This window comes from Helicoverpa zea, chromosome 25, assembly GCF_022581195.2.
Source record: "Helicoverpa zea isolate HzStark_Cry1AcR chromosome 25, ilHelZeax1.1, whole genome shotgun sequence".
Classification (NCBI taxonomy): domain Eukaryota; kingdom Metazoa; phylum Arthropoda; class Insecta; order Lepidoptera; family Noctuidae; genus Helicoverpa; species Helicoverpa zea.
Genome location: NC_061476.1, coordinates 3,360,514 through 3,387,389, shown reverse-complemented (window position 1 = coordinate 3,387,389; position 26,876 = coordinate 3,360,514). Strand labels below are relative to the sequence as shown.

General features: G+C 34.3%; 1 protein-coding gene across 9 annotated transcripts in view; it reads right to left on the bottom strand.

The window, feature by feature from the left end:
- LOC124642598 (protein pangolin, isoforms A/H/I/S) overlaps positions 1-26,876 on the bottom strand; it is a 124,134-nt gene that overhangs the window by 59,471 nt on the left and 37,787 nt on the right. For 8 of the 9 annotated variants that reach the window (XM_047181064.1, XM_047181072.1, XM_047181070.1 and 5 more), the window contains exon 3: positions 8,998-9,061. In XM_047181064.1, coding sequence (XP_047037020.1) covers positions 8,998-9,061 — 64 coding nt within the window. The remainder of the gene's footprint in view (positions 1-8,997; positions 9,062-26,876) is intronic. The other variant, XM_047181063.1, reaches the window with a different exon arrangement.

Here is a 26,876-nt window from a genome sequence, read left to right as displayed (position 1 = left end):
TTAGGTGTGAAAATTTTAGACATATACCGTCTTACCACAAAAACTTTTTAACGTCAGTTTAAGACTTGTCTAAAAAAATGTCAAATTATGACGTTGACATATGGTTCATTTTGGAGCCACATTTTTTTTAGACAAGTGTAAAACAGTGGTTAAAGTTTTTGTAGTAAGGCCAATATGGCCTTACTACAAAAACACCTGTCTAAAAAAAAACGTCATAATTTGACATTTTTTTAGACAAGTCTTAAACTGACGTTTAAAAGTTTTTGTGGTAAGACGGATATATTTTTACTTGATAGATTTAGTCAGTGATTGGGAAACAAAGTCGATTCTACGACTTTTCAGACATTTGTATTCTGTGGCATATCTAAGTGTTTGTTTCCGGACAATATATTGTATATATTTCATATTTATGTTACATTCAGATCAAGATCAAGTTCATCGACCCTGAGAAATAGCAAAGTCATCCTTCTAGACAGATCAAAACAATCTCTAACCTATTAAAATGTAGATAAAATTATCTCCCCAATTCCCTTTAAAGCAGTTTATCATTAAAACGACCACATCCCGTTGACTAGTGCAAGCGCAACCTATTTGAGATTAGTTACACCTAACTATATACACTATAGAGATGATATAGTGTTAATAACTGCTCTAAACATCATCTTAAACTGCACAGCTTATAGGCCGATATGTTTTAATGTTATCGTATGTAACCGTTGAGATATTTAATACGAATAAAGTTATTAGAGTAATTTGTTTCAGGATATTTGTCTGTTATATTTCAGTGTACTATAGTGTCGTTATGTGGTATAACAAATTTGATTATTCGTTTTATTTATAATTATTAATGTTTATTATGTACTGTTTGGTTTTCGATTGCTGAATAATCTTTATTAATATGTAAGTAGTAGAATGATTCTATCTTGCGATCTAAATGCATTTATTTGGTTTTGTAACTTACAAAAAATTTAAAATCTAGGTCGAATGTATTTTTACACATTTTTTTCCTCTATCAAAACTCTTCTTATAGGTACATTACAAAAATATATCCATTACAATGGAATTATATTTCCAGAATACGGGCGTCCCACGCCTTTTCAATTTGTAGGCAATTTAGTTAGTACGAGAGAATTATTCTGATGCGTACCGTACTGGTGAGCTGGCACTGGCATGCCAGTTACTAGCGCCAGTAATAGTTAACACTTTGGTTTTATACTGATTATTACACTTATACTCGTACACCTTGAGGAAGATTGGAGAAAGTGATTTCTAGTGATGGTTTTGAGGAACATTTAATGTAAACTAATAATCTTCTTCTTAGCCTGGGCCTATGCTAATGTGAAAGTATATATCTATGGTATTGTCGCAGTGTCATTGCAAATGGTAATGCCATTTAGTTTTTCCTTACTTCAAATTAGCCTTATTTTTTATACATACAAATATTTGAAAGTAATTATTTTTTATATCGTAAATCTCTTTCACTAGAAAAGAAGATCATATTGACTACGTCATATTACATAGTTAAAATCGAAATTCATAATAAACTAAGCATAGTTTTCCTTAACCATTTAAAACCTGACCGTTCCTAAGAACCAAGACATTACTCATAAACTAATTTATAACGCAGCATTATCTTTTTTAGTGCAGCCGTTTTAAAACCAATATGGTTCTCCAATTAAACAAATGTCAATCAAGGTGTTAAATTGGATTTTTTATTTATTTAACTGAATGTTATCTTGCAAATCATATTGCTTTTTATTGCATTCCGATACGATTATAATTAATCATTTTTAAATATTCGATAATAATCGTTAAATAAAGTGTTCAATAAAGTATTTATACATTCTTGAGAATTCGGTCATAAAGTGGTGTTTATCTTTGTGAAATTTTTAAATGCAGTTTAATCGATTCTCTTGCAATCGAGATAGCCGATATTGATCAAATAGCTATTGGCAATGTCACAATATACTCAATCAACGACACTAACACAAATAAAACTACAGAAACAAAAAACACGAAGCAATAAAATACACCTCAATTAGTCAAGCTTATAAAAAAGATCGATTCAAAGGATAGAATATCGGAACTCAAAAAAATATCTTCTATAACATGATCCTTATTTCATAAAGTGTGTGTGCACGTTTCTAAGAACTCAACGTCCCGCGGTAGGTCTCAGACCCTACACAAATATTGACCCTAGCCGCATGCTTCGTGTAATGTGCAGTAACTACAACCGCACACACACGTTTTTTTATTGTGTTAGTATTAGTATTGGATATGAGAGCTACTAGTTTAGGAAAACTTTTAAATTCCGTAGTAGGATTCAATTGAGTAACACGACTGCTTTCAAACTGGCGAATTTCACCATGCGTGGATGACGCTTGGAAAGATGTCATCATTTGAAACGATAATAAGTAAATAAAATTCGGCTTATCTAAAGCGCTGTAAATAGTTTTCGCTAAAAAGATTAAAACTTTTTAATTTAAGATTAAAGATTTTATCTCTCCTAGCTTTTTTATTTATGTTCTAAGTTTACTAGACAAGTGTCTCTTCTTATAACCTTTCTATAACTATTCAGATCTTCCACAAAATGATATGTCTACTAATTTATAATGATGTGCAAATTAGTTGGCAGTCAGTGTCCAGCAGTGGAAGGCGATAGGCAGACTTGATTGATCGATACTGATTCCCTAAGAAAGCTCGCAACTTCTCAGAAAATGTAAGTGGACTTATGGACTTTGATTCTTGGAACTCAAATTTTAATCATGTTAATTTTGAGAGCGGAAGTAGTAAAGATACTTTTATAGATATCGACGATGCTGATAAAATAGTCTATCAGGATTGACAAGATTTAGTCGTAGAGACAATAATATCCCTAAATGAAGCAAAAGTTAATCTAAGTCTACAAGTGCAAGAAGATATGAAAAAAACAAGCGAAAGTGCCACTTAAGAAGTCAATTAGTCTGGGTTTATTCCACACCTAGATGGCAATGATACTGATAGGAACCATGTATATGCAAATGGCATTGATAATATCCAGAACAAACAATCGATTTCTGAAAACAACGATAACAATCATTCGTATCCATTCATAATAATCGATGGAATCTTATCAGGTGTTATAATTCGATATCGCTAGTGACAATATTTTTGTTATAATTATTACTTTAGTATTTAAAAAATATGAAATGTATTGATGCGGATGCAATTGATGATAACAAAATTGCTTAGAATGAAGACCATCAACAGAATGTTAAAAGTACTATTTCATCAATACTGAAAATTATACAGCTTTAAATGTTAAACCTAAATGCAGCATGTTCTAAGTCTTACCCTAAAGGTCCATTCGGTCCATTCATTCATCACACTGGACCAATGATTCACAGCCACAAGTGGACATAAAAACTCTTCTACCTGCCCATAAGACGGTCTGCGGTCACAAATTATAAGGTGCTGTATTTATTTTACCTCCAACACACAGTATTATAAACTTGCATAACTAGGGGCCTGAAATTGTGGTCAGTTCTAACATGGGCCATATGAATCACTTGGTTCAAGTATGTGTGATCGCAAATGATTGAAGGGTTTTTTTTTACCTGTTTTGCTTTGGATTTAAGTATAGCTAAACATGGGTTGGTAGTTATGTTAATACTCTATTTTGAAGCCGTTACAAAAGCGGATTTTGTCGTAGCTTTTCCATCCTATGACGATATTTGTACTTTACTCAGCCTTCATTTGCAGTTGCATCAGGATATGCATATCTATCGCTTATCTGATATCGGCTATCGGAATTAAGGACTAATATTGCATAATATTTAGCTTGCAAAACATTAACTGATATTATGATCAAAAATTAATTTAATACATACCACTAATTCTCAGTTCAGCTGGCAGCAAAAGAGATTAATACAAACATTACTTTTTTGATCACAAACTGTTTTATCATAATTAAAATATATTTCAATAGAGCTTAAGTGATTATGATTATTGACTGCTATAAATATCTTGTTTATGGAAACGGTTTTGTAATGTAAACGGTTCGTTGACACTTTTTGCAGCTTAACCAAACTCGTTAGGGATCATAGCTATTTATACACTGTACACAGGTTCTTTATCGAGATCAATTCCATATTTATACAAAAATGTAGAGCAGCTCACTCCAGCTATGTGATAATTGGTTACATATTAAGTTGTGAGTCTCACAGACCCATATCAACAACGTGACAAAAAACCAAATTTAATTTCTCACTTTTTAATTTATAATTCAAAACAAAGGCGAAGTTTTTCCCCGAGTGATTGATGACATCTGGGGCTTACCTACTAACCAATTATCGGATTGAACGGACAAAAACGGGTGGAGAAAGAAACGTGTTTTACTTTTAATTTACGTAGGTGTTAATGTGCCCTGGGTTCAGCATAAATATGGTATGATATTAAGTAACGCTGCGAATATGGACTTGTTGTCCTTTGTTGATAATTTTGAGCGAGACATATTGGACTGATAAAGGTAAGTGAGGTCACTGGATGTAAGTAAATCACGGGTAAAATACATTACGATTGTAAATGGAAGACATTTTGACGTATCATTTATTGGTGTTAACGTAATATCAATGATTAAGCGAAGGCTGGAAATATGAGTCGTTAATAGAGTCAACGTTTTGAAGTATTTTGTGTCATGCTGATACCAATAAAAATTACTTTGTTTCGCATTTTTTCGCGCTATTAAGAGATATCAAAACCGGAGTACTTAAATCTGACATTTGCACAAAGCATTATACTTCTTACAGATGTAGTTGCAAATAGACTGGAATTGTGAATATTTGTCCAAACAAAAAAGTACGTAGTAATGTGACACAAAATAAAAAAGCTGAACATCGAAGCACAAACACGATCATAATATGTATGAAGTGTCAGCGAAACAAATTATAATTTTGTAGCGCAGCTAAGGAACTCTAAATGTGTTTTAATATCATCAACACTAGAGCGCAAGCTATAAGAGATAGCGAGTAAGGTTTTAATCAAATCCCTCTAAAAAATAAAATCTAGCTATTTGTTATAGATCCGCAGTAACCAATACCAGTTTAGCTTTATATAGACTTTAAGAGGCTTACGAATAGTTGAACTTGATAGCACCGCGGATGGCAATGAAAATGCGTCAATCTTAAAACGGAAAGATCTGTCCTTATCTAGACGACTTTATTCTTCATACTAGCACGTGCATTTGTTGGTCATCTTAATACCACGACAGACAAAAAATCTGGATGTATTATTTTATCTAAACAGATAGAAGTCGATCGATCGGCCATCAATGTTAGTTTACTAAATCCCTAACCGACGCATTTTATGGATGATATTTTTATATCAGATAACTTGACTGATAACTTCGCTTTGATTACGAAGTTTCCTTCTTAATTGAATCCTGTTTCTTTTTAAAAGTCTACAATCGCGTAAGTTTATTACCTACACCAGAGGCAGATGCAAGTGTAAAAAGCTCGTTAATCCAAAACGACGAGACTCTAATTGTGTACGCATATCAAGTTCCAATTAGAACTTGGATATAATGACACAAAATACAGGTACTGACGTGGGGACTCGTGGTACTCCCGGGGTACTCGCAAATTGACTGTGCGAGGAAGACAAAGCGAGGAAAATAGATGAAAGGGAATAGGATGCAAGGAAAGCTGAAGTATTAAGGTAGATACGTTTTAGAAATACTGGATATACTACTGTTTAGTTTTGAATGATTTTTCCGTAACGCCTTTTAAAGGCCTATGTTAGAGGAGGGATCTGAAGAAGGAATGTAACTTACACCTTAATTTTTCGTGATTTCGGGACAAAACTTGTGTAACTATTGAAGAAGATACAATCAATATAGTTGTAGATTCAATTATAGCTACAAATGCCATAAGCTACGCCCAGAAGTTGGTAAGTGCCAAGTATGCCACGGTTGGACCATAAAAAGCGTAACATAATACAAACTCAGGATCCTCTATTTTACTAGGCATTAAAGTAATTCTCACAATTTGCTTACATGAAACTGTTTGGAGAACACTTTAAACCGACCAGTTTATGAGAGACCAGGCGACAGACTGACAAACAAGACTACATGGTTGTTTCCACCTGTTTTGAATATGGAACACGAGTTTATTGGAGCGGATGTGACGTATTTACCGACAAGTTAAACCTCTGTGGTTTAGTGTTGCTGTTCCATTGAATAATCTAGCGTACTCTTTATGTAATTTATGATCGGAATTAGAGCTGTAAATTAAATTTGAATAAAAATTATAAGATGAAAAAGTTGTGTTATGAGATCTTATTCCGTATTTTTTTTATTTCTATTTACGATTCAAATTCGATTTGGTCTTTTCTAATGATAACATACTTTGTAGGTGCTACAATAGTTAATATAAACCAAACAACAAGACAAGTACATCAGCAAATTCATCGCCGACAAAAAAAACTTCAGCCATACCTCAGTCAATAAGACGATAATTCTTTTCAACGATTCAGCCTGGCATTCAGCCTAGGCTGGAGATGATTTAATCGGCGCCAGAGTTCGTAGCACGCCAAATATCTAAGGTATCGATGTCGGGTATGCCGTTCATTCTTCGCGTAATAGTTGGCTAGTGGCTACCAACTGCTATTCTCAACTTTGACATTTCAAGATGGTAAATCCTGAAGAGGAACGATCGTTGACACTTAAGCACTCTTCCTCCATCTTCGAGGGGAAATAAGGACTCCGCGTACTCGAATCACTGTCTGTCAAATAGCTTCAAATTTCGAATTCTGGAATTCTAAATTAGAATGACTATTCCATTTTTTAAAAATATGCACCAGCGTTTTGCTAACGTTTTTACGGAACTTCAAAACGGTCTGTCATCTTTTAGTTCAAAACCTAATTTATTGGTACATTAAGTCGATTATTAAATGCAGCATTATGTACCTATTTAACATAATAAAATGGTGTTAGAATAATATGCATAAACCCGATAACATCATGTTTGATACCGTTATGCTCAATTAATTTGATTTGATTTTGATTGTTAATTGGGATTTGGTTATTTATTAGTATTTTATAAGGCGGTTTATTTTATTAGCAGATTTTAGATTAAATGCGAAATTTAAGGCAATTTATCTTCTTATAAACACATATTAATACCCAGTTTAAGATAGATTTTTACATCTTTAGAGAATTTAATTTCCCATCCACTGGTAAAAAAATAAGTCTATAATTCCCAAAATAACGACGTCTCCAAAATCGTATAATCCTCATTTCATTCAAATCCCAACACTAAACTTAAAACCTAAGCCACGAAATAGGCAGTAAACTCCAAAGCACTATAACAATTCAACATTTTTTATTGTGGAGTCATTTCATTATGCTCTTTTTACTGGTCTCGAAGGCAGGGTCGTGGCGAGCTGATCAGATTAGGACCTGTAACCGGTTTCTCGAAAACATCCCGAAGAAAAAATAACGAAAAAAACAACACTAATAACAACAAATAACGAGGTAAGGCTAGTGATGGACGGGTGTCGATATTCACGTGAGAAAAGTTATCGATAAAACTTAGCTTGTGACGTCAGGTGAGATTACGTTAGCATGATTGATGGTAATGTGCCGTTATCGTTCGCGATGAGAGACAAGATATAGTACGTGAAGTAGTAAAGACATCTTTATGTTTGTATGTTACAATGGTCGTTAACAAGTTTCAAATTGAAGTGTGGTCGTCACTGTTGCGTATTAATCTTTGTGGACAGGTTGAAAGACGTATATCGACGCGGTCATTACATTGTTGGTTGAACCGTTATGGCATTACTTAGATACAAATCGTATGCTTTGCTAATTATGATACTTAACGTTCGTTCAGTAATAAGATCTAACTTTGCGGATGATTATCGAATATCCCGTCACAATATACGATAAGGTCACGATTTCAATCGATTAACAACCGATTATCGACAAACCACATCCCTAAAGAGGTGGAGCAAGATGAAATTATACGAAAATATTGTAACGATAGTGACAGATGATTATAAGCTGGCGATAAAACATACATAATTCCCAGTTAATGGCCGCGGGCGCGGTACAGCATTAACTCTACGTAATACTCGGCTTAAGAGTTGGTACGAAATCAATTTCACATCACTAGACCGAACGATTTATGGATAAGATCGATTATCTTGTACATGGTAAGGTTTTGGGTGTAATATGGGTTTATTTATGGAGTATGATGGTGGTGGAGTTGAAGGAACTGTTTTAAGAAGATAATGGCCGGATAATTTTAGCGAAAGTATTAAAAAGGCCTTTGTTAGTGCTACGTTTTATGTTCATGGTTTTTAGACCACATATTTTTTTCTTGTAGATAATGAGGTTGAAGTTGTAGGGACAGATGAACTAACTTACTATAAGAAGAAGAACAAATATGCACTTCGTGTACTCAGGACAAACAGCAAGGCAATTTCTCCAAGAGTTTTATTGTACCTCCCGTTAAACAATCTTAGTTACCAGACATTATGGTAATGAAGCCATATATTCTTGTAACTAAACACACACAAACATTTGAAAATACCCGTTTTACACTTAGCTAAACTTAGAAGCAAGGATTAGAGTTTCGCTCAACTCGATTCAGAATATATCGATAAAAAAAATCTCGTGTTTTGATCAGTTCTCATCATAAATCATGATCGAATATATAATAATAGTTAATGATATTCTGATTTATTGAGTTGAACGGTGATAAAAGTTATAGTTTATAATTAAATTTGTAACAGTTTCAACTCGTAGTGCTGTACTGGAATATTTAAGATGCGTGAATGATCTATATATATATGATTATTGGGCTAGGCCGTTACTACTATGAATGGAAGTGACTTTTTTTTTTTTTTTAATTGACGGTTATCCAGTATGGCTTGTTTAAAAGATTTATTTATGTGTCCTTCATTAAATACAAAATTAGCTACAAATGCTAGTGTTTAATAAAAATAATGTAAACTCACCAAACACAGGGCTTAGGTCCGACTTTACCGATAGTTTACCGGGGTAAGGCTCGCCGGATTTCTCCTGAAACAAATACAGAAACACTGTTAAACTCCATTAAGAAAAACTCGTAAAGAACAAAAACGACATTAAGAATAACCCTTTAAAAACGTAAAATGTTATAAGAAACTTTCACATGCACAGTTCGCAATATTAAGTTGGTAATGGCACTTCTATTAAACATTTGCAGTAATTAATTCATGTCGAAATAAGATAATTAAATTAATCACATGCATTAACAGTAGAACGGCATCTTACTCAAATAATTCCTAATTGCTTTGTCGAAGCAGTTTATTTTTTCAACACAACACTATAAATATATGGTCACACATTCCATACAAATGCTAAGATGGTAAGGCAATAAAAAAAAGTAATAGAACGACGAAAAAAAATATTCCCAAGATAATCGAAATATCTAAAAAGATCCAATCAAGTGATCTAATCGCACGTTTTCCCCATAAAACAGAAGGTATTTCCGCTTTTATTAGTTGGAATGCTATGGTATCCTCTGTTTGGGAACCAGTAGACCGATCAAATCACTACACCTTATGTTATTGGTGCCTTATTGTGGGGGCATGCGATATGTGTCGTATGTCGAGTGGTAAATATGTGACTGCGAGAAAAGTCATAATATAATAAAAAGATAAATAAATTTTCTTGTTGTCATCTGCTACTTGACGACCTCTGTGGCGCAAAGGTCACCAAGCCGGACTGCCGAATCTGAGGTCCCGGGTTCGATTCCCGGTTCGGTCGACATTTGTGTGATGAGCATGTATGTTGGCCGTGGTCTGGGTGCTATGATATGTATTTATAAATATGTATATATGTAGTTTATCAGTTGTGTTAGCACCCATAACACAAGTTAATTAATAACTTACCATGGGGCTAACCGACCGTGTGTGAAAAGGTGTCCCGCCATTATTTATATTTATTATTACTATCTATACTAAAATGTTTAGTGTCCTTATGGGAATATTTTATTATTTGTATTTTTTAAATGGTTTTATTCCACGATATTGAAGTATGACTCTCGCACGTGTATTGATAAGATGGCAAGAAAACGCAGGAACCGGACGCATCTTCGTAACTTTAAGTATTTATCTAGTATCACAAAGTATGCATAATAGGTATTTACACAGAAAAATAACGATGTCTGAGCTAAAATACATTCTGTATACAATTTTTTCTAAATCTACGATCACTACTCCAAAATTATCGAGCAATCACAGAATAGGGTCCTAACCAATAAGTCCGTCTGTTAACGTGGGGTCGTAATTGGATAAGTCAGAATCAGTTTACCCCACTCATACGTGTTTACCCCAAATCAAGGGTAATAGATTTCCCCAATTCCCCGGTAATTTTTACGTGAGATTACCCATGTTTGTGTTCAACTATTTGTCTGTTTGTTTGTTGCTAGAGAATGAGTGTTTAATGTTAGAGGGCTTGGGGGTATTCATTTCTTTTTATTTTTCGTTTATAAGGGAAGTAATATATGAAATACCTTTTGTGAAAAGATTTTATTTGGATATTTCTAAGCTAATGCATATTGTAACTGAAATTATACCTCGTTATGAATAAGGTCGTCCCACAGAATCAACAACCACACAAAAACCAACGTCAAAAAGACAATGAATATAAATTAAACTAATATTATAATATTTTCCAGGAAAACGCTAAAATGTATAGAAATTAAATAACCATTCACCATTATTGGTATTAACAAAAATATGAGCCAGTTAAAATATTTACATCGAGTATTTTACGCGGAACCTTTGTTCAGGCATTTTGTGAAAACTATTTCATATTTTTCATATCGTTTATGGAAGCCTTATTTAGTAGTCGTAATAATCGAAAATATGAAAAACACGTGTTTACGAAATGATACAATGATAATTCTATTGTTATACATTAAGTACCTACTAAAATGATTGTGTAAGATTCCATCACATCTGTATATTGAGATTAAACAATCACAATATAGGCTGTGGCATCTTTATCATAGAATATCATCCCACAAAATCACCGGATTATTCATTTTTCTGTTTTAAAATCCAAACAGGTAAATCAAAAATTTACATTAAACAGAAACGGACCACAACTTTCATTAGCAACACAAGTTACAACAATATTTCACAACAAAAATGTTTTATTTCCGAACCTTAAGTACTTCATAAGTAACAAATTCATATATGACGAATATATTTTAAAGTGCCAAAGAAACGGAGGTCAGAAAGTGTGAAGATAAGTCTGACACCCGATGAATCTTACGATTACTGTAATGGACGGATACCGGACTTAACCGGCTTAACCGGACGTGTAACGTGCAGTTATGGTTGTCAAGGAGAATAAAATAACCAAAGAAAACTTGCTGAAACAATAATTGTACTTATTATTGGTTTATTATTAAGTAAATCGTGATAGGGTTGAACGTAACTTTGAATTGGCAGTTTTGTTGTTGTATGAATTTTTTTAGCAGAAAAGTTAATGTGGTATTAATTGAGTTAAAGTATAGTGTAATTGATGCTAATCATCTTATTAAAAAATAATAAATTTACACTAATCACCCAATTATGTCAAATTACTCGTAAGACTCTGTACGTGTAAGATGGGTAGCTAATTAGTAATTAGCAAAAATTGAAGTAAAAAATTCAAGTAACAAACAAATTACTTTAAATTCAAACTACCAAACAAAACCACCTGACTCACCTAATACCCCAATTACATCTTGTAAATTATAACAAGATAACTCCGAACTCGTGTTTGACAACCCTACAGTTAAACGGCCAATGGGCTGTCTTGCCTGAGGCCACCAATTACAGCTGACCCTACAAAGAATTTCCCTCATATCAATTACTTATACGTGCCAACCCTGACTTTACTCCGGACTTTTTGTAAGTCCCACAGTGTTGATTAAATTCTTGTTAAGAACCTGTTTTGGGACATGTCAAATAAGTGTCAAAACAAGTTTAATAATTGATATACAAGAACTTGTGTGGCTTGGTTAGGCTTATTCACACGATGTTTAGTGTTTAGTAGATAACTATTACTGATAATAATTATTGCTAGAGGAATTCCTTACAGAAAACTCGTATCGAAGTCCGATTAACGGTTATTGGTATCGATAAAGATACGCCTCTACTTAACTCTGTATAATTTGAAGAAAAATGTATAGTTTTTTTAAAAGAAAATATTAACTTTTTGTGTTGTGTAGCCGAGATGATAATGAATAAACATGATACAAAGTGCTTGTAAACAAGCGACATGACATGAGAAAATAGCTAGTGATACATAAAAACTTTTTGATTGCCATATCGCAGCAACATCAGTGAACTTGACCGTTTCGAAACTTCAAGGCCAATCTCCAAGAAACATCGTTTAACAAAAACAATTGGCGTTATTATTAAATAAAATTGTAATTGAATACTAAACTCGTTTCCAATAGAACTCTTTGGAACCTGTTTATAGTTCTGCTCACGCGCAAGAAAAACCCATCAAAAGGGACGTTACAGACGATATTTTACGGCGCTTAATTCCGCCATAAAACGTGTATCACAAATTTTAAAAACAAAAGAATTAAAAAACTACACCATTGAAACAATTTCATGATATCAACAGATAGAAATAAAATTATTTTGTAGAAAAAGAAAAAAAACGCTCAACGATTCTGGTTCGTTTGACATTCGTCTCGCCAGCGACATCTAGATGCTATGATAAAAGCAATTAAGCCCCTTTAAGGTAAGTAATTGATGGTCACCGTATAGCTAGACCGTAAAGGGGAGGTTCGATGATTCGAAAAAAAAAAACTTTAATACATACTACCCTTTATTAATTACACTTGACATACGTTTTATGTAACATTTATTTTTAATACTTACTGTTGATTAATTAATAAGACCCCAGAATAAATTTTCACGAATATGTCAACGTCAAATCGGTTTTGGGAATGTTGTAGTTTACCGTGGATAGATGGTTCGCAAAAACGCGACTGCTCACTCGTGGCTTGTTAACATCATTTTCGGTGTTCAACATTAAAAAAAAACTTGTCGCTACATAACTCAAAATTGTAATGTATGAGTTTAATAATGCTAATGAAAACGTCTGATAATTTTAAAAAAGTTTTACAAGTAAAAAGTTTACATGAAACGGGCCCTAACTGTCGTCATGTCTCCTTATTTTGCTTTTTTAGACACATGTCGTGTCTGCAAGTTAGATAATATGCAATTAAGGGCTTTTAAAAGTCACTTTTAATTACAACTATCAAATGACATTTGTGTAAATAGCAAAAAATAAGCACCTTTTGAACACATGTAGCTTGAACGTTGAATGAGGGTATCTTCTCAATATTGTCGTCAATTAATAAAGGGTATTTAATATTCTATAGGGGTTTGTATTCTATGTTTTATGGGGAAACCTTTACGACTAGTTTTTGTAATTGGCAGAGCTGAAAATGGTTATAAGATATCAAGAATTAGAGAAATACTCGTGTGGTCATCATCACAGTATATCCTATCTTTTATGAAATATTATATTACTTGAGCTATCAAAACACATAACAGAAACTGTAAAAGTTTCAATAAGGCGCTATTAAGGAAACTAACGTTTATGTTGTCGATGAACTTGGGCCTAATTCGTACTTCTGCTCGTTAATCAGGTTATTGACCTCGCATATCGAGAGGTAGCATCTAAGCAGTTAATTGGCCAATTAGTTCCACGACACACTCATTATTATGTAGCTAAATAAGACAATAATAAAGTCAACTACAAATAAAATACAAAATAATCCACATTATTTTGAAATAACGCATAATAAACAAGTAGTTAAAACAAAAACCTTATCAATCATTCAAGATCATAAATCATCAACTTATTGCCAACTTCACTTAATTTAAATCTCCATCATCGACATGTTTTTGTCATTAGCGAAATAGTGATTCACACACTATACCAACTTGGCTACTGTTAGTGAGGGACAACCACGATAAAAATGCCGATTTTCACATGAATTTCATATCGATAAAAATCTCGAGATCACAATCGAATATGTAATACTATTTATCAGATCGAACATAAAATCGTTTGCTTGTAATTCATTTTTAATCTTACCTTCAGTATCGCTACTAGGTGCAAGGTTTATTTTTAATATTTTTCTTGAGTTCATATTGTTGGACTAATCTTTAAATCTCGATATCTTAATCCTTGGACGGCAATGATCGATGTTTTAACAAATATGAAGTTATCTGGTTTTATACCTCAACACAAATCCATGAGCACTGATAACTTAGATAACTTAGCTTATCATAGTGTGTAGGCGTCATAATCTAGTGCATCGTGGAAACTCAATACTGGTTACATAAGATATAAGAGTACAGAAAAAATATGTGTTCGAAAAATAGCGTATAAAGTTTAGTACCTAAAAGGTGTGATGAGAACATAAATCTTAATTCCAATTAATAATATACAAAGATACGCCAAATAGCTGCATGTCATAATAGTCATTCAATCTAAAATATTTGACGTAATTCAAATTAGAAGATAAAAAAGACAGTCGTACAAAACGTATCATAAAATCTGAAATGTATCCGATCACGAAATCGATTTTATTAATCTCAAAACGTGTAAGTATTTAAAAATAAAACGACACGTAAATAAATCGAGCTATTTCTCGTTATGAAATTAAAATGCTTCGAACAAGTGGTGTTTATCTCTTATGTTAATTGGGTACCGAAATGTGGTATCGGTAAATTCTCGGTACCTAATTAAATGTACGAATGGAGACCACGATAATCACTGTCAGTGATACGATACCGAAAATACGTGTGTTTCTCACTCGAGAACACCTGTCAACCTGTCATCACTGGCCTGTAGTTGTACGCTATAATTATTTAAGAAACTTGTCACAATAACATGTGCCATTGAAATGCAAATTCATTGACCAATGACGAAGTCCGATCGCACTAATTCGGTATTTCCTTTACCGAATATTATATTTTTAGTATCTTGTACCGGATGCGAGGATTCATTCAGACATAATTTTTACTATATTAGTTTGTTACGCCATAACAATAATATTTTATGAGTGATAAATATAAATTGGAGACACCAGAAGGACATTATTTACATCGCGCGGACCAACATCCAATTCAGACCAACGGTTGTTTTATAGCCTTATAATAATTAATATTCTTATTACATATTCAGATACCTTTTATAATGAAAACCAAATAATTGACTTTTCAATTTCGTACCATATAATATCGTTGCATTGGTACCCGTGGTGTAATAAATGGTGGTACTAACAAGTCCACTTCTTGGAACTCAGGGGCCTTTACCTTTTATTTTTTTTTGATCGCATCCTCCGTTTTCGGTCACGAATATCTGTTCGAAAGATAAATAGTGGAAGTAGGATGGTGACGTCACTTCTATTTCGATAGCAGATTTGTCGATTACAAGTCACATCACTATTTTATGAGTGTGAGCATTATTGAAAGAGTGTCACTAAATGAGTTTGAAGCAGCTTTAAAACGTAATACAAAGTAGGTATTATCACATCGTTTGTTTGTTCACACGCAATTAGAACCCCTCCCGTATCATTAGCACCGGCGTTCGAGGCCGGGCTGAGTAAACGGTGTTTGTCTCGCTCACTCTTACGGAATTAGCAGTTTGGTCTCGCTCGAGCCGTTTGATTGAGGATCTCGATTGTCTAGCTGCCGTTTGATTCCGGATTTCTATCAAACGATTGGTGTTGAAAGTTTACTCTGTCTGTTTGTCCATTGGGGCTTGCTACCAATATATCGTTTAGCTATAGACGAGTATCTAATAAAGGTTTCTGTTGTTAGTATTGGATTTTCCATGAATTCTGACTGATATTTGTTGGAACGTAGAAATAACGAGTCTTTGGTGAATCTTACTGTTGTGGAATTAAAGTTCAGGTAGAATACAGAGGGTCATTTTTTGAGTATGTTTTTGTCAATTCTTGTCATAATTTGGCACGCTTGTCCAGACAGATAATATCGAGACAAACCGTGTAACTGCCAGTTACTTATGTCTGGTCATTTCAAAAGTGATATGGATAGATATTTCCGAAGATTCTGAGATAACGTTTTTGGCAATGATGTTTTCAAACTTTGAGGAGATGTAAAAATAGAAGACATTTCAAAGGGTATAGAATTTTTTCCTAATTTTTTAGTTTGGAAGTCATTCATAGATGGAGATAATGAAAAGCGATTCTGGTGTGACATTGAACAAGATCGCAAGAAAAGGGAATCTTTTAAACTAACAAGATACATAGATATACGGCATAAATTAATTTTGACAGGCATCATATAGACACTGCTTATCACCTTTGATCCTGGCTACACACTCAAGAAGCTTTACCACTAATTACGAAATGCACCACAAACCAAGATTATACCACGTTCACATTTACCCAAGCCTTACCCTCTAAGATCTGTCTGTCTGCTTATAGCAGGATCACCATTTCATTACTTAGAACCAGATATCCAGTTCTGTTTGACTACGTAATCCTAATGACTGCAATTTGAGGAGTTAGGCCGTGACGTCACGTGTCATGTGTCTGTGGCGCCCTCTGGTGTTAGAGGTGCTGGTTAGTTAATGTGAAGGTTTGTGTGAAGGTGTTTATGGTATGTTAAATAGGGAAGAGGAAAAATATTACACAACGCGATTTATACAAGTCGTTGTGGCTTGCATAGCTGGCATTCTCAGGAAAAACAATTAAGAGCATCCTTATGTTTTCTTGAATCTTTATAAAGCAACGTCTCAAAAATCATAGACGACTAAAGAATTTCAATTTCTAAGGGCGAACCTCACTTTCCAATTAAGCTAAGAATACAACTAAACTTTTTTCCCCATTAGAAGACGTCCGGACGATTTTCAATAAAGCAAAATACGATAATTTACAGTTATTATCCTCGGTGACCCCGCAAAACACCCACCGTAGCGCGCCCGTTCCTCTTACGCTGTCACAAAAAACAACTAAAACAACCAAAATCTTGTATGGCGAGAAAAAACCTTCCACAAACACCCGACCAAAAAACGACCTTAAGCTTACAGAATTAGAACACACAATACAATGGCGAATATCGAAATAGTTTCCAACGCACACTCCCAAAAAGGAGCTTTATTTCAGAAGCGAGAAAGCCCAAAGTGAATTATGAAAATGACTTTAGACTCCTCTCACACAAGAAGCGACGCTAAAGCGTTGATAATTTGGTTGAAAGTACAATGGAGGTGGTGGTGTTTTTTTAAAAAAGGAACGATCTCGTTTGGCGGGCGTACCTGCGTCTGCGCAGACGAGGCCTGTATTTATGGCGCCTGGCTCGTGCACCGTTCGGGGTTCGATACCACGTGGTACATGGTTTCGATATTAAAAAGCTTGTTAGGATAACTGTTAGTTTCCCTCATTATAGCTCGTTGAATTTCCCTTGGTCAAAAAGCCTTAAAACCAGAAAAGTATGTAATACTTTGTGGTTTTACACCATTACATCTTTTGGTCAAGCCAAGGAACTTTTTGTGGAGGTTTCACAATGTTAAACCGCATAAGAGTGGAAACTGGTTTTGAGTCATGCTTTGATACGGTCCAATATTTTTTTTTTTATACTTGAAAAACTCTTAGATTAAGTCACTTTAGAAACACCTACATACCTCTTAAATGCAAACATTCATGATTTAATATTAAGTTTGATCCTTTGCCACATTATTATCCCTTTCATCTCATCAACGACATTCTACATTCTTGCTCATAATTTCCAAGTCATCATCGATTAACAGTCCCTGGAATCTGAACCGAAAACCACACAATATAATCCACTTCTACCTACTTTAAATATTCTCAGCAGACACGCAAATAAAACCAACATGGTTGGAAATAAAAGCAAAAAGCCCACAGACAAAGCCATTCGTAGCAAAAAACAGAAGGACAGGAAACTTGGTCAATTTGTAAATGATTTATTGACTGAACCGACCACGCGGTTCTAAGTAAATTATGTTGCTAATTGACTGTTAATATTTCTTTAATGAATGAGGCCTTGGATCTTTTAATTACTAGGTATCATTGAACTTGATATTTGTTCTCGTAGTGGGATTTATTTTGATCGTGGTGAAGATTTTGGTGCTAATGCGACGAAAGAGATCGATGATGTATTAGAAGTTACTGATAAAGATGACAATGATAAAGAAAATGATTAAATTGTTTAAGTAAATACTTCTATTGTTGATCATAAAGCAACACCACGTTACAGCAATGACAAAACAACACTTTCTAAGAAAAAAGACATCACTCGAAAGTTCTATTCAACAAAGATGCTTCAAGAATAAATTAAAGCAACAAATCTAACCGAAATAAAGACATACCTGTTGCACACAAAACTAATGACCTCCACTTGTCTTTACCAACAATAGAATCAAAATCAATGCTGGAATCTCAACAGGAGATTTCCCGTGATTTGCCCACAATACACCACAAAGACACCGGATGGGCACACTTCGTTTTGTTTACCTTTATTTGTCACAAAATAATGCACAAAAAAGATGAGCAAAGATAAGAAGCGTAAAATTTTGAGAAGATTTAGATCTGGTTATCTAACAGTTTTATCTAAGGTGTGTGTGAGTTTAGGTCCGGTTGATGATCGTTTCAGAGTTTTGCGGTATTTCTATCCTGATATTTTAAGATATTATGACATTATATTAGTGCTGACTGATGAATGTACAATTCTAAGGAAGAGTTTCTACGAGTGAGGCACTGAATAGGAGGCCATTAAAATCTAAGGACAATAACATTAATGATAAAGAAATCTACAGAAGACTCGCATGAGTCAGCTCTGTATTCACTACTAGACTGTCGCCGATGACTCAGCCACATCTATTCAAGTCAAAACAACAACAAAAACTACAAACAAACAAGCCTATACCATTAAGTTTAGCGAAATTTTCAACAAACCCAAAAGCAAACTCAGGTATATAAATCAAAACAATATTCATAAACATTTGACAAAACCCTCTATCAATATCTGCCGCTGAGAAATCCCAAGTGCCCAAATATTATGCTTTTGAAAAGATACGGGATGGGCAGACGGGGAGATAAGGCTTATTGCACACAGATTGTCGCCGCTACACACTGACGCTATCTTAATCCTGACTTAAGACTTGGGAACCATCAGATATGGTCACAAAAACTTCTTGGGAAACAAGAATTATGATAAAATTGTTTGAACTTAAATATTTTCTTGAAATTTTAGATTTAGTGGATTTTTTGAAATACGAGACGGAAAGAAGGACGATGAATGCAATTTTAATAAAATGTGGCAAGGAATAAAATATTGTAAGAAATACCACAAAATGGCTCCAAGTGAAGTTACTTCAGTATTTAATAAGACTGTTTCGAACTGCAAAACATTCGCAGTCCTCATAAACAAAATATCTCAGAACATAAATCCAGTCGCGACTCATAAAAAACAATGTTCAAGTATTGAACCAGCCCTCAGTCAAAGTGCTTCAAGTGGCGGTTTCAGTAATTTCACTAACAGCACACTCCAACCACTTGAGGTTTTAGCTCAGCGTTGAGAACAAAAAAAACTAACCCTCAAAGACGTGGAAATTAATCTTAAAAACCTTAAGAAATAAAGAGTTGCGTTACAAACTGGGTATAAGAGACCTCGGCTTTTCATGACGCATTGCAGTGGTTTCTTGGTAGACTAAGGGTTTTTCATTAAAGGACAGATAGCAGAATAAGGAGGTGAGTTTTCTATTCAGTGGTAGACCACACTACCCTTACATTGTGGCTATTGAAAAAATGAAAGACATCATGAAGAAGTGACGAACAAACCAACACTGCCTTGTGTGATGCGAGTAGCGACATATTTTAAAAGACTTAAGAGTGTGGAGAATTGGGTCCTAATTACAAGCAACTTTGTACACACATTTTTAGAGAAGCTTATTTATTGATCCTGATATCCGCCTTCGAACAGACTACTAAACAAGTTTAATCAACCATTATCCTTTCGGTTTTCGTCTTCACCATCCATAACTCGATTATTCTTGTAACCTGATAGACTATCAATCATCAGGGATCGTGTGGAGCATTCCTGGTGCACGTTGCATCGAAATTGCATCGGCCACCGCCGAGGTGGCGCCACAAACACCTTAAAAGCATTTATTAAACATGTTCAGAATTCATTACGATGTTATGTAATCACTAAATATGTGGGATGCATATCATTTACGATTTTAATACATACTTATACGGATTTAAATGCAGTTTAAGCCCTGTGTGGCGGTTGTAAATGTTAACAACGAAATTAATTATGGGAGATATGACTTCGAAGTGTCAGAATGTGATTGTTTAAATTGTTATCAGAAGTAATCGATGCCCTTTTCAGAATAAATAACTAATGTGTCGCTACAAAGTTAATGTTTGACTTTCACAGCATGTTTAATCAGTTTGATCAAGATATGTTCAGTTGTAAGTTCAATGGCTTTGACAGTTATTAAAACAACAATTAATTATTTTAATTCTCAATTGCTATCTCATAATAAACCAAAGCTTTAATAAGGTGAAAGGTACAAGGAAAAAGGCTTATGAAAATACTTGAGTTACAATTATAAAAAAACAATGGTACACGCACACAATGCTTTTGAATGCAAACATTAATAAATGAACAAAGCCACACAAATACAAAAATATACATATATATAAAAAAAAAAAAAACAAATTCCACATTTCCACCTCCACGACTTTTGTTCTTCGGAACAAAAAAAAAGTTGGCACAATACAATTCGCGCCAAAACAATTAAAAGAAAAAACCATAGAAGCGCAGGTCCAATTAATGTAAAGAAAAGTTTGTCAATAAGAGGGAAACCTATGAATTCTTATGGAAACAGTGTTGCCAGTGAATAAAACAAACAGAATGAATGTTTGTAGGTACGTATGTGTATATAAAAAGAGGGACTGTTGTCCGTTCGTTAGGGTGCATGACTTGAGCGGATAGCATCGGATCGAATGTAAGATGGCTTGGATGCGGCACTTGATGTCGCAGGGTTAAGGACTCTTGTGAAAGTCTTCAATTAAAATTTTTGAGACGTTGCAATAAAATGTTACTGAAATTTTGTGCGATCAAATTATTGCTGAATTTGGATGGAATAGGTAAAGGTAAGGATAAATTAAGTTTTCAAGAGCATATAAAAGTGCATCAAAAGATTTCAGCAGACATCTTGGTGTTTTGGTTTACATGTTATTTTAACTATACGTCCTCGGTGACTGAAAGGAATAAGGTCTTTCATGATTCCTACAATACTAAAACATTGCTATTATCAATAAAAAAAGATAATAAAATCGAATCTTACTTAGTAAATCATTAACAAATACCACCTCCATCAATTTTCGGTTCCCACATCACACTTAATGGAATGACTGACTGTTATTACATAGATATAAGTAGTGCAAGTCACTGGCAACCTGCATCTTGAATGTGTCAGGAATTTGGTGCATCTCGGTGCATAGGTATACGTGAATTGGGACTGTATGCTGTTTAATTTGGTTTGATGACATCATTATGCAGCTGTGTTTTGCTTTATAATATGAGTTAATTTAAAACAATCTTTGTCTGTGTATCGGTGTTAGAATTTGGTACTTATGTTTGTGTGTTCGTGTGTGGTTGTTTTTCTACGAGGCCATCTTTAACTGTGTAGGAGGAAAACATTTAGAAGCAGTTTCTTTTCTATAAAACAGTGTACAAGAGGTTTAAAAAATATGAAAAACGTAATAAATAAGGATGGTTAGCGTTTCTTCAAGGAGACCTACGTTCAGCACTGGACTACAATTGACTGATATGATGATGAACCATAAACTAAGATTTTTTTTGTTAATACAAAAATATATAGATTTTTTTTATTACAAAAATAAATAGATTTTTTTATTACAATAAATATAAGCTCAGAGCAAACAACGACCTAACTAAAACTTATACTAGCGATAACCGACTCCACTCATTACTACCCATTCAATCACCCTCTCCTACCGGAAATATCCATACACAAAAATAGTCCCCATGTCACGAAATCTATTACAGGTAGCTGAACAGGTCAAACAGTGGAAATTCCTCTACAATGTTCAGTCAACAGAACTGTTTGCTGAAGCTACCGGTGTTGCCCACACGCATGTTTGTGTCTGTAGAGCAAATATTCTTTTCTCTGGATTTTTGGGGTAGGGTTAGGAGAGAGAAAAAGAAAATATTTTATAAATTTTTACCAACTTTTTTAGTTTTGAGTTCTATATTTTTGATGTATAGGTTCAGATTTGGTTATACAAGTATTTTTGGTTTGGATGATCATATTTTATTTGAGTGGTCGTGAAATGTAGGTTTTGATGTGGTTCTTTGGTTTAGGGCTAGGAATGTGTAATATGATTCTAACGGTGTTGATTTCAGTTGTTAGTTTTTTTAAGGTTAACGACAAATAACATTGAAAATAACGTAAAATTCATATTACTTGCCTTTCAATTATTATTTTTTATTTTAGAAAAAAATAGCTCTTTACCACTTAAATAAAGTCTTACTAGTAAAATCAAAAGAATTACCTCTGTATAAATAAAAACATATGTATTTTTATTCTGCTTAAGCTTGCGTTGCTAACGCTACAAGCGCGTGCGCCGGCAGTGTGTGCATCACGCATAGCTTTTATTTTCTCAGTTAGTCGACTTATTAGTCTATCTGTCCACAGCAGTTTCTTGTTATTAGATAGGACCTCCTCTTTGAATATTAATTATTTCACAGGACTTGAAAACAAAATAGTTTACTTTGAAAAGTTGAAGCTTACTAAAAACAAAACATTTTCCCATAAATGGTAGACGAAAGCATTTAAAACTTAAATCAAAGTTTTCAAACCGCATCCTCATCAACTAAACGTAAGAAATTGTTGAAGAGCCAAATAAAATAAGTAATAAACACATAGTTTTGAACCCTGATTTGTTAGGTAGGTTATATAGGTTCTTATTTACCTTGATATATATAAGCTGGGACCTAGGACCTACCTGAATCCTGGTCCACGCATAGAGTCGAATTTACCTTGATACATGAAAGGACCTAGTCCGTGCCATATTAAGTAGCATTTCTCTCATCCGGTTTGAAGGGTATTGATATAATTACAGGCTTCTGAGACATTTTAACTTTGTCTCAAATACACCTGCCAGCCTCTGGTATTGCCTGCCCATAGAAGTACTGGTATTCAACACTTGGCATTCGATAAATTGTTCACTGGCTTTTCACTCGTCTGATTGGAGTGATAAGTTACCACGTTAATCTTTCTGATATTATATGAGTTGTGAATGGTTGATTCATTAAGCTTGAACGATATCACGTAAAAAAATATACAAGGTGTTGATTTGCATTTGTGCCATAGTTCAGGAGGAGGACATACTCGTACAATACGTAAATAATCGATTGGAATTACAGTAGATGGGAAATAACTAATATGCACTGCTTTTTTGTCATTGTACTGTCGTGGTATTTCCCAAGTAATCCAATTTTATGAATGTGAGTGATCGTTGCGTATGCTTTGTGTTTGCGTTTGTGTGAGGGTGCAGCACGGTTTTAACGCCAGTAACATACGCGCCAAGTTTAAATAAGGCTAGATGACATTTAAGGAATTCCGAAAAAAAAATAAAGAAAAAAAATTACGTACCAATTTTTTTATTGATTTGGGTCGAGAATCATTAGCATAATTACCTCCTTGAATATGGCACGGATGTAAATCAACAGCTTGTATAAACTTGCATATAGCTTGCTGGGCTTTTTAAAAACCTGAATTATTTATCTAAGGATCAAAATGTGCACCAATGAAAAGAAGATATGACCTTCGTATCTAGGAATACAACTTAAATGGAGATTATAGGAAACATAATATTTTAGAGAAATACAATAAATAGTTAATAAATGTTGAGAGTTTTTTTTACATGATTGACTTTTTTTATCACGCTTATTTATATCAATCAATGAGATATTACAGGCAATAGAAAATATCGAGTTAGAATCGAGTTCCAATGGTAACCCTGATCGTGGGTGGTCTTTTTCACAACAAATCCACTATATGGGAGCGATAACTAACCACGGGAATCCTTCATACAATAGGGGAAGCCAACACCATGAAAAAAAACCTTCAAATTGGACGTAAAATATTATAGGACACAGTCAGTTGTAAATTATTTATTTATTAGGTTTTTTTATGAAATTCCCGCAAAATCAAATTGAAAGGCTATTTCATAAAAATAAAAAAAAAATAGTGTGAGTTGCAAGTTTTTTCTTTTTTTTCAAAAATATGAATTTAAAATTTGTCAAGCATCGCGCACGAACCACTAATAAGGACATCAGCACGCGCCTAACCCCAAAAATATCAATATCCAAATCATCCCTAATATTTTTAACCCTCAAATGCACGCCCCAGCTATTAGTGCGGTATTATCCGCAACTGGCAGTACTAATCGCTCATTAACAGGTTCCGGCCACGCTCCGAATGGGGTCCACTTATACCCCATGTCAGAATTTTTCCCATCGGTTGGGTACGGGTTAAGAACTCTACTGTTCTCATTTTGTCCTAGAGGGAATGGCGGATGGTGGTAGTTTAAACTTGGTTGACTAGCAAAAAGAGAGAAATATTTTTTAATTGATGAGTTAACAAAATGAAATTGTTAAAATGTGAACTAAATATTGTTTTTGTGTTATAAATGGATGAGTCTATTTATTTGTATGGCTTGGATTATATGACAATAAAAAGGATTCTTTATTCAAATTGGAACAATAAAATCCGCTTAATTCGTTACAAAACACTGCCCGCAATGGTATAAAATTCATCCGAAACAATTAAAAATCGAACTTGCGTTCCATTTTCGAATTCCTCACGACGATTGGCCGAACAGTGATTCTCGGGGTTGTAATGGGTTATATTATATGGAACGAGCTTTTTTACAACTAAACCGATGGTACGCCAGAACTGGTTTCGATTCCTTTTACGTCCGTTTCATTTTTATTGTGCTTAGTTCGGGTTTTATTTCATATTACTTATTATATTACGACACGTTTTTTTTTTTCGAACCTTTTTTTTATTTGTAAAGTATTTCTTAAGTTTTTTATTACGAACCCAACGAAAAAGAAGAGTCTTTAAGCACTTACTGTGGTAACGACTGAACTTTACACAGCCGAGGGAACAAAACTAAGGTTACAGGTTTTTAAATGACTTACACGTATGTAGTTCGTTCCCGAGCAAGGCTATAGAAACAATAAGTCATAAAAGAATTTCCACAGCGAAAGAGTCGTAATGAGTTCCCCAATACGCAGCCTCCCGACCTAATGGAGCTGACCGAGGTCGTGTAGAAACAAAAAAAATATATATTTAAAAGCTATGGCAGTCCGCCGTAAAATTAAAAAGACAAATTATTGGACGTCTTCGTGGAAGCCAGCCTTTGTTATCTCACAAGTGTTTTTCAAGAGTTCTGTTTATCTTCCACCCTACTCGCTCTCAGAAAAACCACATCGATTCATCTCTGTCCGTCTTGTTAGTGCGAAGGGCGTTTTAACAGGGCGTAACAGACGCTTCCACCGTTACGTAATTCTGACACTTTCAGCTTTCATAACAAGGTCCTTTATTGTATAAATACAATTCGGTGTACAGTTTATCGAGACGAATCCTTTAAGGGCGTAACTGTTACTCCGAGTATAGCGTGATATCGATTTATGGTGCACGGAATAAGCGCTCATTTGGCATAATTGGCGCCTGTTTGATACCTTGTTCGTTTCGACACGGTTAATTTTTTCTGTGGCCTGACTGCGCATCGTCTAAACGAGTATGGATCAAATTGCGTTACGGTTAAGGTTCCTTTTGAGTTGATAACTTGAATTTGAATTTTAGGAGCATTAACATAATGATCATCGTTCGTGTTTGATGGAGCAGGTGTTGTGTATATCGGTTTATTCTCAGTTTTTATTATAAAAATCTCGTTTATATTATAAAAACCAATCGTATCTCGTATGTTTATGAGACGACGTTCGTTTTCGGATAAAGTTTGTTAATTAATACCGAATGCTGAGTTAAAAGTTTTCAATACGTTTGCATTTTATTTTATCGATTCATAGTGGATTCGCTATACTGCTTAATGTTATTTTTTAGTTTTAGTCCAGACATTTTTGTATGAACATTCGTTATATTACTGAGTGTAGAATAGTGATGGTGGATAAAAGACCTTCGAATTGGATTATAATGTATTTTTAAACTAGCATCAGTCAATCAATGATCCCGAATCGACACGTACAAGTTGTGTGTATGTGCGTACATCTCACAGACAGGGATTAATCGGTCAAATCAATCTTCGTTGTCGAAACTTTACTCCTATAAAGTATGCTAAGATCCAAACGATCAAAATACAAAATTTCAATCATATTTCGGAAAGGCTGCTCCAAATTAACATGCACTCAGCCATCACAATCATTAGATATTGTTGTTTTGGCCCAAAATTAACATACTATTTGCGCGCTTCCACTCTATGGAAGCACACAAACCTTTTGGAACAACTTGACAAAATTATTAGACACACATTAACATCAATTTTAAATGTGGCCTTGGACGACCGAGCCTGGATTCAGGCTACTCTTCCCGTTCGCATGGGAGGGCTTGGCGTCCGCAAAATTTCAAGTATTAGCCTACCGGCCTTTATATCCTCCGTCCATGGTACTGAGCAATTGACCAGGAAAATTCTTCCTATCACACTGGCCAATTGCGAGGTACCATGTCTGACTGAAGCTGTAGAGGCTTGGAAAATCACCTGCCCGAATACTGATCC